The sequence below is a fragment of the Musca vetustissima genome, unplaced genomic scaffold, assembly GCF_032173495.1.
Source record: "Musca vetustissima isolate MV318-11 ecotype Yass unplaced genomic scaffold, APGP_CSIRO_Mvet_v1 utg8505, whole genome shotgun sequence".
Classification (NCBI taxonomy): Eukaryota; Metazoa; Arthropoda; class Insecta; order Diptera; family Muscidae; genus Musca; species Musca vetustissima.
The window spans coordinates 2,671-16,828 of NW_026879079.1; the positions used below are offsets into that span (position 1 = coordinate 2,671).

Below are 14,158 nucleotides of genomic sequence, written 5' to 3' on the forward strand. Positions count from 1 at the left end.
GTTTATTAATTATCTGATAACTGCTAAATTGTTCCTCAGCTCGATCATCAACATTTCAAAAAATACAAAAAAAAAATTAAATTAAATGCAAATAATACCAAACTAATCCGCCTAACATTGAAATGTGAAAAACAAACGACTAAACGACTAATCGTGATACAGATTGACATTCTAAATAATATTAAATGGCAATTTGTTTTTGTTTTTTTTTTTACTTTTGTATACAAAAGTTTTTTGATAGTCAAATTCACAGAAAACATATTTTTCTATAGAAAAAAAATTGACTTCAGTTAAATGACATTTTTTCTATAAAAAACGACCTCAGGTTTTATATAAAAAAAATCCGAGACCTAAATTTCGGACCTAAGTAACTTATTAGTATTTTTTTCTATAGAAATGAAATTGAGACATCAGTTTTTGTGGAAGTTTTTTTCTATAGAAAATAAATCGTGAACCCATTTTCGGATGCGATTTTTTTCTAGAAAAAATTGCGTCCTTAGTTTCAGAGGAAAAATAATCCTCAGGTACTGTGGCTTTTTTCTCTTTTTTTTCTCTATAAAAACCCTAAATCCGGTGCCACTTTTTCTCTGAAAAATTATAGGACTTCAGTAAATATGAAGTATTTTTTATTATAGAAAAATCACTAACTAAGATTTTAAGGCAATTCTTTTATAGAAAAAATAGCGTCTTTAGTTATTGAGGCAATTTTTACTAAAAAATCTATCTCATTTAATGAGGTATATTTTTCTATAAAAAAAATGATCTCATTTCTCTGGGGGTTTAAAGGTATATGCAGTTTTTCCATAGCTACAATTGTCCCACGGTTGCTGTAAAATTTTGTCCAAAGAAAAAATCTGAAAACGAGCTAAAATCTAATTCTAACCTTGCCCTCCAATGTACACCTTACACGTATTGTAAAAAATGCACTTGAGCATTTATTACACTGTTCGCCATTACCTTATCTCGGTGTGCATTTGTAGTTAAATATTTATTTTATTTATTACTAGAGTACCTAGCTATCTACCAAAGCTCTTATATTTGCTCAAATGTTTAACAGCAATTTTACATAATGTTCTTATATACACCATGTTACACCTCAAATATTAATTTTTTATTTTTCCTATTTTTTTGCAGCACTATTCTTGAAAATCTGGAACTTGGAACCTAGGCCAACCGCTGCTCATCTCCTATTGTGTGCTCTAGTTTGGGTAACTGGTTGGCTGGCTTTGACGCTTCTGACGCCGGTATCTTCGTGTACAAATCCTTTTTTTGCGTACCCAGCACAAACCTGCAACTATTAAACGATCCATACGCCAATATAATGGACGGCTTTGCCCATGAATGGACAACGCCACCACGCACCGATACCAGTGGTCTGCATATGGATTTGGTGGCGGAATTACATGAAAGTGGCTTTGAGCCACAGACCAGAGCCCGTTCGAATACCTGGCCCTGCCCAAGACCAGAAAATTTTGTAGAGCCACCCGATGAGCTGGAGAGTACAAAGGCCAGTAATCAGCAATTGGCTGGAGGAGGTGAGTGATCATAAATAATTGAAATAAGTAAATAAAAATCAAATTGGATTTTTTATAAAAAATATTAATATTAAAAAAAAAATAGTAAAGTCGGACTGGGCCGACTATATGATACCCTTCACCACTTTGGGTATATTCAACATATGTATCCTAACGGACGTCGGCTTTTTCGAAGGAATATTAATTTCTGTACGTTGTGTCAATCAATTTACATTAAATAGGACGAAAATATATACGGGAGCTATAACTAAATCTGATCTGAAACTTTGAACACAGCATCCTATGCCAAATTTCGTGCAAATCGAGAGATATATAGGGACTTTGGTGCATCATTTACATAAAATCAGACGAACCTATATAGGGAGCTATATCTGATCCTATGTTCATGAAACTTAGCACACTTCATTCTAGACACAATTCAATACCCTATGCCAAATTTCGAGCAAATCGAAAGATATATAGGGACTTTGGTGCATTATTTACATAAAATCGGCCAAAACTATATATGGGAGCTATATCTAAATCTGAATCAATTTTCTCGAAACTTAATACACGTCATTCAAGACTCAATTCCGTACACTATACAAAATTTCGTGCAAATCGAAAGTTATATAGGGACTTCGCGGCACGAAACTATATACGGGAGCTATATCTAAATCTGACCCGATTCTAGAATTTCAATTTGAGTCAAATATGTGACTTGTGCCAAATTTCATCCAAATCTAATCATACATGCGACCTGTACTTAGTTTACAATTTAACATCTACAGACGGACGGACATGTATAAATGGACTCAGAAAGTGATTCTATGCATATTCTCAAAAGCAACCATGGGTATATCTCGTTTCCTTTAGCATGTTACAAACATATGCACAAATACCCTGTGTCACAGTGTGGTGAAGGGTATAAAAATATGGAGACCTCAAATACTGAGGTCGCTTATTTTTTTCTATAGAAAAAATTCGGAGACCTCAGATACTGAGGTCGCTTATTTTTTTCTATAGAAAAAATTGGGAGACCTCAGTTACTGAGGTCGCTTATTTTTTTCTATAGAAAAAATTCGGAGACCTCAGTTACTGAGGTCGCTTATTTTTTTTTTAGAAAAAATTCGGAGACCTCAGTTACTGAGGTCGCTTATTTTTTTCTATAGAAAAAATTGGAGACCTCAGTTACTGAGGTCGCTAATTTTTTTTTATAGAAAAAATTCGGAGACCTCAGTTACTGAGGTCGCTTATGTTTTATATAGAAAAAAATTCAGAGACCTCAACTACTGAGGTCGCGTATTTTTTTTTCTATAGAAAAAGAGGTCTCCGAATTTTTTTCAATATAAAATAATAAGCGACCTCAGTAACTGTGGCCTCCGAATTTTCTTCTATAGACAAAAATAAGCGAACTCAGTTACTGAGAGGTCTCCGATTTTTTTCTATAAAAAAAAAATAAGCGACCTCAATAACTGAGAGGTCTCCGAATTTTTTTCTATAGAAAAAATAAGTAATTGAGGTCTCCGAAATTTTTTCTATAGAAAAAAATAAGCGACCTCAGTAACTGAGGTCTCCAAGTAACTGAGGTCTCAGTTACTGAGGTCGCTTATTTTTTTCTATAGAAAAAAATTCGGAGACCTCATAGTTACTGAGGTCGCTTTTTTTATTCTATAGGAAAAAATTCGGAGACCTCATAGTTACTGAGGTCGCTTATTTTTTCTATAGAAAAAAATTCGGAGACCTCAGTTACTGAGGTCTTTTTTTTCTACAGAAAAAAATCAGTTACTGAGGTCGCCTTTTTTCTATAGAAAAAAGGTTCGGAAACGACAGTTTCAAAGGTCGATTTTTTCTACAGAAAAAAAATCGGAGACCTCGGTTCCTAAGGTCGCTTTTTTCTATAGAAATAAATTCGGAGACCTCTGTTAATAAGTTCACGGTTTTTTCATAGAAAAAAATCGAAGACCTCAGTTAATGGGTCGTTTTTTTCCTAGAAAAAAAATCGGAGACCTCAGTTAATGAGGTCGCTTTTTTATAAAAAAAATGAATTGGAGACTGTAGTTGCTGAGGTAAAAAATCGGAAAACTAAAAACCACTGTTTTTCTATGAAAAAAATCCGACCTCAGTAGCTAAGTTTTTTCCATGTCATAGAACAAATTTCGAATTAGGTAGCTGAGGTTTTTTTTCTAGAAATTTTCTATTATATTTATTTTTTTTTGTTTCTTTTTTGTATTTCCAGACTCACAACAAACCAATGTTCCTAGTGTGAATGCCGCCAAAAAGAATTCATCACGCCGCAATGCCTGGGGCAATCTCTCATATGCTGATCTGATAACGCACGCCATTGGCTCGGCCAGTGAAAAACGTTTGACGCTAAGTCAAATCTATGAATGGATGGTGCACAATGTTCCATATTTTAAGGATAAAGGTGATTCGACAAGTAGTGCGGGCTGGAAGGTAAGTTCGATTAGATTTTTAATTTATTACAAATTATAAACAAAAAACAAACTCAATAAATTTCAAGATTATCGATGTGTAAGATTAATTTCCAAGAATAAACCCCTTAGGGGTAGCGGCAATAACCTCAACTACGATAATCTCCAAAAAAGCTTTCGTTGGTCTATAAAACCGGCATAATTCGAAAAAATAAACAAAAACCGCTTTTGTTTTACGAGAGACACACAAACATAACCCTGAACTTGAATTGTTTTTTTGTCTCAGATTCTTTGTAAATATATTTCAGTTTTGGTTTGTTTACTTCCTACAAAAACAACAACATCATCAACAACAGTAATGACAAATATTGTCAAACAAAAATACCCATCAACTTTGTAGTGCAAAGAAGAATAAGCAATGAAAAAGAGAGAAGACAAAATTACAAAAAAACCCGCACTTTGTGGGGAAAGAGGGTGTAACAAAATTAAGATTTGAAAACAAAAAACAAAAAATTAAAAAAAAAAACACGAAAAACAAACAAATAACAACAAACGAATAACGGCAATAAATAAAAAGTGTAAACAACGGACAGACACCTAAACCGAAAAAGAGAGAAATCCCCAAACATGACATCGTCAAGCAAACAAACAAATCCAAACATTCAAGTTCGGATCATCACACGATTATCATAGCGTGTTTGTCGGAATCAACGAATTATTAAGAAAAATGTTTGATCACACAACAACGTGAGGAAAGAAAGGCATATATAACAAAGGGTGTTTTAGTTGGGACAGGTCGGATTTTTTCTATAGAAACAAGTCATCTCATTACCTAAGTTCGATTTTTTTCACTGCGTTAACTGAGGTCGGACTTTTTGCTATAAAAAATCATCTAATTAAGTGAGTTTTTTTTTTTATAAAAAAAGGTCAGGGCCTCATTAACCGAGGTCGGTTTTTTTTTTCTATAGAAAAAAGAGGTCGATTTCTTTTATAGAAACCAGTAAGGAAAGTAGTAAAGTCGGACTGGGCCGACTATATAATACCCTTCACCACTTTGGGTATATTCTACATATGTCTCCTAATAGACTCCGCCTTTTCGAAAGAACATTGGCATCAAATTGAAAGAATATAAGATCTTTAAAGCCCTTCTTGGGACCTATGCTAAATTTAATTTCATTGAACCGATTTTCACGGACGAAATATATATGAGAGCTATATCTAAATCTGAAACGATTTTCACGAAGCTAATCGCACATCTTTCTACGCTATGCCAAATTTCGTGCAAATCGAAAGATATATATGGACTTCGGTGCACAATTTGCATAAAATCAAAATACATATGGGAGCTATATCTAAACCGGAATAGATTTTCACGAAACTTAGCACAGACTCAGACTAGACTCAATTCGGTACGCTGTGCCAAATTTCGTTCAAATCGAATAATATATAGGGATATTGGTGCACCATTTACATAAAATCGGACGAAAATATATATGGGAGTTATATATAAATCTGGACCGATTTTTACGAAACATAGCACACATCATTCTAGACTCAATTCAGTACGCTATGCCAAATTTCGTTCAAATCGAATGATATATAGGGACATTGGTCGAACATTTACTGAAAATAGGACGAAACTATACATGGGAGCTATATCTAAATCTGAACCGATTTTCAGGAAACTTAACTTACATCACTCTACCCTTAATTCATTACGCTGTGCCAAATTTCGTGCAAATCGGATGATATATAGGGACATTGGTGCACCATTTACATAATATCGGACGAAAATATATATGGGAGCTATATCTAAATCTGAACCAATTTTCTCGAAAATTGGCATACATTATTCTGGAACTAATTCAGTACGCTGTGCCAAATTTCGTGCAAATCGAAACATATATAGGGTCTTTGGTGCCCCATTTACCTTAAATCGGACGAATATATATGGGAGCTATATCTAAATCTGAACCGATTTTTTCCAATTTCAATAGGGTTCGTCCTTGGGCCAAATAAGTGAGCTGTGCCAAATTTCAGCCAAATCGGATAATAAATGCGACCTGTACTTTGTTTACAATTTAACATGGACAGACAGACGGAAGGACGACTTAAAAACTGATTCTATGCATATTCTCAAAAGGAACCATGTGTCTATCTCGTTTCCTTTTGCCTGTTACGAACATATGCACTAAGACTTAATACCCTGTACCACAGTGTGGAGATGGGTATAAAAAGTCACCTCACCACCTAAGTGAGCTTTATTTTTTCTAATAGAAAAAGTCAGCTCAGTAACTGAGATAGGATTTTCTACCTATAAAAAAGTGGCCTAATTACTACAGGTGGGACCTTTATCTATAGAAAAATGACACCTTAGGTATACCGAGATTTTTATCTTTGTGTTCGAATTGTCGTTCGAAAATATTTTTTAAGAAATTCACGCATAGTGTTCGAATTGTCCTTCGAAAAAATTATTTAAAAATCCATTCATAGTGGTCGTTTTGTTCTTCGAAAATATTTCTAAAAAAATCACGGTTGGTGTTCAAATAGTCCTTCGAAAAAAAATCTACGCTTGTCCTACAAATTTTTTTTTTAGAAAAAACCATCCTTAGTCTTCGTATTGTCCTTCGAAATCGGAAATATTTCGGTTAGAAAATATTTATAAAAATTTTTTAAAAATCCGAAGTTTTTATCAATATTATCTAAAAAATCCACGGTTAGTGTTCGGATAGTCCTTTGAAAATAGTCCTACGAAAATATTTTTTTTTTCAAAATCCACTCTTAGTGATCGTATTGTCCTTCATAGTCCTTTGTAAATATTTTGAAAAAAAAACCGCTTGTTTATCCGATATTCCTTCAAACAATTTTTTTTTTCAATAATTCACGAATGGTGATCGGATATTCCTTCGAAAATATTTTAAAAAATCCACCCTTAGTGGTCGTGTATAGTCCTTCGAAAATGTTCTTTAGAAAATCTGGCCTGAGTATTAGGAAAAATCTATTCTCAATTTTTGAGACGAAAATAATTCTTTCTACACAAAAATATCTGGCCTCAGTATCTGAGCTATTTTTATTAAAAAAAAATGTATTCGTGTTCTGAAGAATTATGTTAGGCACAATTCAGTGCATCTTTTTCCATAGAGGAATCTGTTTTCAGAAAATGGCAATGAACGAAGATTTTGTCTATAGAACAAATAGGGACTCAGTAGTACCAAAAAAATTTGACCTCGGATTCTGAATTATTATTTTGATATAAAAAATCTTGTCATTGAGTGTCATCGTATTTAGTATTATTTCATACCTGAAAAATCTGGACTCAACTGCAGAAAAAATTGACATAGTACCAAATTTTTTTTCTGTAGAAGTTGAAATGTACTATTCTATAAAATAATTGATTTCAGAGTCTGAAGTATTTTTTATATAACTAAAACGTTGCATTTGTCTCAAAACAGTTGCTTTTTGATCTATAGCTCCTAAAAGTATGCATTGCACATAATAAGATATTAGCGAATCATTCCGAATCATTCATCTTATTTGACAAATCACTTCTAAAAATCCATCTCTATTAGGTCGTATTATTTTCTATTAAAAACAGTCTGGCTTTGGTGTCTGAGATATTTTTTTAAAAAATTAAGAGATTTTTTTTTTAAATACCCAGAAACCAAAGCCAGTTTTTTTTCTAAAAAATCTTAGATCTGAGATTTATTTTTCTATAAAACATTATCCTCTGAGTCTGAAGGATTTTTCAACATAGTACCAGATTTTTTTTCTGTAGAAGTTGAAATGTACTATTCTATAAAATAATTGGCTTAAGAGTCTGAAGTATTTTGTATATAACTAAAACTTTGCGTTTGTCTCAAAACAGTTGTTTTTTGATCTAGAGCTCCGAAAAGTATGCAATGCACATAATAAGATATTAGCGAATCATTCCGAAAAATGCTTCATCTTATTTGACAAATCTCTTCTATGAATCTGTCTTCATCTGGACATATTATTTTCTATTAAAGCAGTCAGTATCTGAGATTTTTAAAAAAATGAAGAAATTTTTCAAAAAAAAAAAAAAAATCCCAGTAACCATGGCCAGATTTTTTTCTAAAAAAATCTTAGATCTGAGATTTATTTTTCTATAAAATATTATCCTCTGAGTCTGAAGGATTTTCAACAAAATTTAGTATAAATATCGAAGAGTTTTTTGTTGCTGTTGTTTAGCTCCTAAAAGTATGCACCACACACATACATCACATGTGCCAATAAATAAACTGTTGTGTGGACTTTCTTCACATTTCAAACACACCATTCATTCGCGCTCATCTCATTTGGCAAATCACATCTAAAAATAAAGTTGTACGTGAAAATACGTAATATAGCAAATATTTCAATATTGTCCGTCTATCTATGTGTGTGTGTGTGTGTTTGAGTAAGATTGGAATTTGTGCTTAATAGTTTCATTGTATCCATAACAAGCAAGCAGCCAGCTTGGTATGGCGAAATGTTTGTCCGCATATTTTTGCGTTTGTTTGTTTTTATATTTTCTTCCACATTTGGTCTTTGAACAACAAACATTTGTTTGTTTACAATTTGTTGTTGTTGTTTTGTGTTGGCATAAAACCCAAATTGACGTCTGGACTAGGTTAACTAGGTAAACGGGATTCCTGAAGCTATTTTTAACGCACGAATTGGTATGGAGAGTAAGCAATGGAAGGCATGATTTGAAAGATATCCCAATATATGGAATGGACTTTTTTGAAAGTTTTTTATATAAATTATCAAATATTTTTCTATATCAGCAAAAATAAACAGTAATGAAAATCAGAAGTTATACAAATTTGCAACAGATTCGGTCGAAGTTCCTATGCTCCCTCAATGTTAGACTTTCATTATCTAATTATAGCCAATAGCAAAATTCCACTTTTTCACTTATTGTAGCGTCACACATTTATTTTGCAAATAAAACAAAAATTCCGCACACTTTAGATAAGGTCGGCTGAATGCAGACAATTTTTTTTATTTAAATGCCGACATTTTCTCCAACTTGTTATCTTGCAAAAATTTTAAATACTTTTCAGAACATTTTATAGACTATGATATGTCGGTATATAATCATTTTGGCGTACCGCAAAAAAAAAAAAAAAAATGTGCAATAGATAAGTCAGAGGTGGCATTTTAAGGGGAAATTTTTTACAGATATAATGGTCACGTGTATATTATTTTATAAAAAATCACCATGACATAGCAAAGTTTTTGTGGCGGTTGGCAACAGCATAGTATTGTATCTTTAGAAAAAAAATTAACTCCCAAACTGAGATCTTCGATTTTGTAACTAAGGTCTCAGTCACCTCCGAAACTGAGCTCTCAGATTTTTTCTATAAAATAAACTACCGAAAGCCAGGTCTACTCAAAATACCAAAATTTGGATGCTAAGCAAAACGTGGACCAAAAGTTCGCTATAACCCAAATACCAAATTATAGCTATTTAGGTTAAAGAAACGTGACCAAAATCCCGAAAATTTTGAAATCACATTTTCAATAACAACCATCCCATAAATGTGTGTCTGAAAATTCAAAGCTCTATCTTAAAGGCACGACAAAAACATCGACATCGAATTTTATTCCGATTAAGTATATCTACTTTAAAATGGAATGGCAAACTGAATGGCAACCTACGTCAGAAGATGGTGGGTATTTTAAAATCCACCTTATGACGCAGGTGAAGGTCGTACAAAATGCTCCGGGCAATGAGGTAGTGATGTTGCCTTAGATACTGAAATCTGAATTTTTAGGATCAGAAAGTCCCACAAAGGAATTTAAAATTTGCATTTTGTTTGTTTAATAAATTCCTTTATTTTTTTCTTTGAAATCTCTAATTTTATAATTATACCCTACACAACTATGTTGTCAGGGTATTATAGCTTTGTGCAGCCCCAAGAGTTTGTAACGCCGCGAAATATTGGTCCTAGACCCACCTTTAATTATACCGATCATCATATCTCGACTAGGTGAGTCGATCTAGACATGTGTGTCCGTCTTCCATTATAATTTGTAAACACGATATAGGCCACCGTTATGGACCAATCTTCACGAAATTTTGCATGTAGGATGGGTTCTGGCCAATGAAGACCCCTATTGTTTTTGGTAAAGATCCGTTAATATTTAGGGGATGAAATGGACCAAAAACTTTATTTTTGTCTGATTTTCTGATCGCTCCAGAGGTCGCAATTGTGGACCAAACGTCGCGAAAGTTTACATGGAAGAGGAGATTGGGCCAAAGAATAAGCATGACTGTTTTGATAAAGATCTGCCAATATTTAGCGGGTCAAATAGACCCTGACTTTTGTGTGAAAAATTACAAAATTTGTATCCTATAGCGTATATATTTACCTCTGAAGAACATAGACCCGAGTAGTTGATAGTACATCTAAGAGGAGTGGTTGACCTTTAAACTGGTACCAATTATATTGTCGTAGGTACTCGGATGTGGGAGTTACAGTTAAATATTTACAGGTGATTTCGTATTCAGATATTATTTAGTAACCCGTTACCACACTAGAGGGCGGAAATTTAGCCCTGATCGGTTTGAAATTTTCCATGAGGTTCCACTTAAGGTCAGGAAGAACATCTATCATCAGATGGTAATTTTTAGATGAAGTGGACTAAAAACTTAAATTTTTGTGTTCTTTCGATTTATAGGCTACAATTATAAGCCGAACATCACAACCCACGGCGAAGGCAATCTGAAAAAGTAATTAGAGCGCTGTACTGAATATTAGTTATATTCGGAAAATATATCAGTCTATGGAAGAGGTGCTGTTGAACTCTAATAGGGCAAGAGGCTGCAAATATCACGAAATATTGCTCAGGCTCGGAAAAAAACATCCGCAGAAAGTTAGAGTTTCGTGGTAGTTGTGTAGGGTATCGTATGGTCGCCCGCGTCCGACTATACTGCTCCGCTCACTGTTTTTTTGAATAAATTCTCGCACATGACTAGAATAGTTAAAGAAAAATGTTTGTTTAAAAACAAACTTATTCGAAAAAATCATAAAAAACCTAGCTTTTGGGTTTGAAAGCCTTGGAAAAAATCCAGGATTTTGGCTTTGAAAACCCTTGAAAAAATCCCAATTTTTTTTTTTGGCCTTGAAGGCCCTTGCATATATCTAGGTTTTGGCTTTGGAGGTCCTTGAAAAAGCATAATAAAATCTACGTTTTGGGCTTGAAGGCCCTTGAAAAAATCTTTAAAAAATTTTACTTTTAGGCTTTATGATAATCTTTAAAAAAAGGTTTCTTGCACAGATAGTCCTTCAAAAGTAAACTTTAAAAAATCCCCACTTCTTAGGATGATAGTCTCGCAAAAATATCCACGATTGTGCCTCTACTAGTCCTTCAACAATATGAAATAAAAAATTCGCGCTGCTTAATTGGCAATGCTTCAAAAATAGTATTCAAAAAATTTATGCTTCTTGGACTGACAATCCTTAAAAAATATATCTTAAAAAATCCTTAAGGGCTGAAGTCCGTAAAAAATATATTTAGAAATACTCTTAAAAAATCCATGCATGTGCTGCCTCCACTAGTCCTTCCAAAATATTCTTTTAAAAAACCACTTCTTTCAAAAATCCAACCGTGTGCCTTAGCTAGTCCTTGAAAAGTATTATTTGAGAAATCCACGCTTCATGGACTGATAGTCCTTCAAAATATTCTATAAAAAATCCACGCTTCTTGGACTGATAGTCCTTCAAAAATATTCGTTGAAAAGTCCTTCAAAAATATTGTTTAAAAAATCCACGCTTCTTGGACTGATAGTCCTTCAAAAATATTCGTTAAAAGTCCTTCGAAAACATTGTTTAAAAAAATCCACGCTTCTTGGACTGATAGTCCTTCAAAAATATTCGTTAAAAAGTCCTTTGAAAATATTCTTTAAAAAATCCACGCTTGTGCCTCTACAAGTCCTTTGAAAATATTCTTTAAAAAATCCACGCTTGTGCCTCTACAAGTCCTTTGAAAATATTCTTTAAAAAATCCACGCTTGTGCCTCTACAAGTCCTTTGAAAATATTCTTTAAAAATCCACGTTTCTTGGACTGATAGTCCTTGGAAAATATTATTAAAAAAATCGGTGTTGATTTCTGGAAGAGTTTCAAACCTTTAAAAACTATTAAAAAAATTATTTTTTTTGGTTCAGAGTGGTATAACGATTTCAACCCATTCTAATATACATGATATACATTTAAAATATTCTATATCTTAAATTCGAATCTATAATTACACACTTGCGGCAAATTTTGTATGACCCTGATGGTGACTTACTTTATACTAAAAATAATGTTGTTATTAATCAACAAAATTAATCACATTAAATTAAAAAAAAATAATAATAATAAAAATATATGTACATAAATATGTATGTATGTCTAACATCATACGTTTATATGCATTTAATTAAACAATAACTTATGTAGAGATGTCTGACTGGTTGGTCGGTCGATTGGTCTGTTGGTGGCAGACACAAAAATATTTACGCTGCAGCATAAACAAATTCCCAATTGGACAATAGTTTAATTAAAAAAATATATGACATCCTTGTTGTTATTATTAATATTTTGAACAGAATCAAAATAACAACAGACAGCCTGGAAGAGACAAATTTGAAAATATTTATGTTTATTTGCCTTTGCCTCATGTTCAATATTTCAACTCCAAAATAATAATAACAACACAGACGAGCCGAAAGAGGCAGGCAAATATTGAAAACAAAAATTGATAATTTGATACTTTTATTAAAAAAGACAGACAGACCGACCGATCGACGATTGAGTTTGCCTCAGAAAAAATATTATTATGATTTTCAAAAAAGCCCAAAACCGGCCTTTGCCGTTAATTTTAATTTTGTGGATTTTCGGGGGACAATATCAAATTTGTTGTTTTTTCTCTTTCAGCCTAAAAATAATTATCAACATCATTATCACCAAAATCATTATTATTTTACAACGTCATTATGTTCGGGATTTTGTTGAACTTAATTATGTTGTTGCTGTCAGCTAATGATAATCACCAACGAAAAACGTCATGATCATCGTCATTGTGTGTAGAGTAAACCTTGTGTGCGTGTGTGCCTGTGCCCCCCTTCTCTCTCTGGCCTCCATGATTTGTTGTTGTTGTGTTTGTCCGACGTGCCTACGCTACTCTGCTTGAATACTTGGTCAATGGAAAATTTTTATTTTTTTTCGTTCGCTTGCTATCTGTTTTCTTCTCTTTCTATATATATAATAATACCTGGTATTACATTAAAAGCGGCGGCAACAACAACAATAAAACCAGTAAAAAACATAAAAAACCGGTAGAATTCGGTTAGGTGCTTTATATGCCAGTCGAAAAAAAAACGTGAACTGAAATGAAATTTCAAAAAAGCTGAAAGATGAAAAAAATCATAACATACGAGGGTAGGTCGGAATACACAAATATTGGAATACCTATAATATATCAACATTTTGGAATATTGCCAGGAACTATCGGGATTTTTTTTTACATGGAGCTTTTGTATATAGAAAAGGCAGAACATTGTAGACTTTTTAAATATCCACGTGTGTGGCTCTACCAATTCCTCAAAAATATTCTTTAAAAAGTCCATGCCCGAGGCTATATAAACTCCTTAAAATATTGTTTAAAAAATCGATGCCTAAAACTCTACAAGCCTATTAAAAATCCACTCTTCTAGACTGATAGTCCTTCCACGGTTAGTGGTCGGATAGTCCTTCAAAAATTTATTTGAAAAATCCACGTTAAAACAATCCGAGTTTATTATTTAAAAAATCCACGCCTGAGCCTCTACAATTTATTGAATAATATTCTTTAAAAAATCCACGCCTGAGCCTCTACAATTTATTGAATAACATTGTTTAAAAAATCCATGCCTGAGTCTTTACAGGTCCTTGAAAAATATTCGTTAAAAAATCCACGCCTAAGGCTCTGGTAGTTCTTGAAAAATATTATATAAAAAATCCAAGACTGAGCATCTACAAGACCATTAAAAAATTCACGCTTCTTGGACTTATAGTCCTTAAAAATTATTCGCTTAGGACCGATCGTCCTTAAAAGTTGTTATTTAAAAAATTCACGCTTCTTGGACTTTTTTAATCTACGCTTAGCGGTCGGAGATTCTTTGCATTTTTTTTAATCTACGCTTAGCGGTCGAACAGTCCTTCAAAATTTTTATTTA

General features: G+C 33.0%; 1 protein-coding gene across 4 annotated transcripts in view; it reads left to right on the plus strand.

Annotated features, from left to right (window-relative positions):
• The first annotated feature begins 1,279 nt into the window (after positions 1–1,279).
• The window catches only part of LOC133323879 (forkhead box protein O), a 70,199-nt gene continuing 57,320 nt past the window's right edge, over positions 1,280–14,158 (plus strand). For all 4 annotated transcript variants that reach the window (XM_061532778.1, XM_061532780.1, XM_061532779.1 and 1 more), the window contains exons 1-2: positions 1,280–1,535; positions 3,754–3,971. In XM_061532778.1, the coding sequence (XP_061388762.1) occupies positions 1,322–1,535; positions 3,754–3,971 (432 nt within the window). In that variant the 5' untranslated portion in view covers positions 1,280–1,321. The remainder of the gene's footprint in view (positions 1,536–3,753; positions 3,972–14,158) is intronic.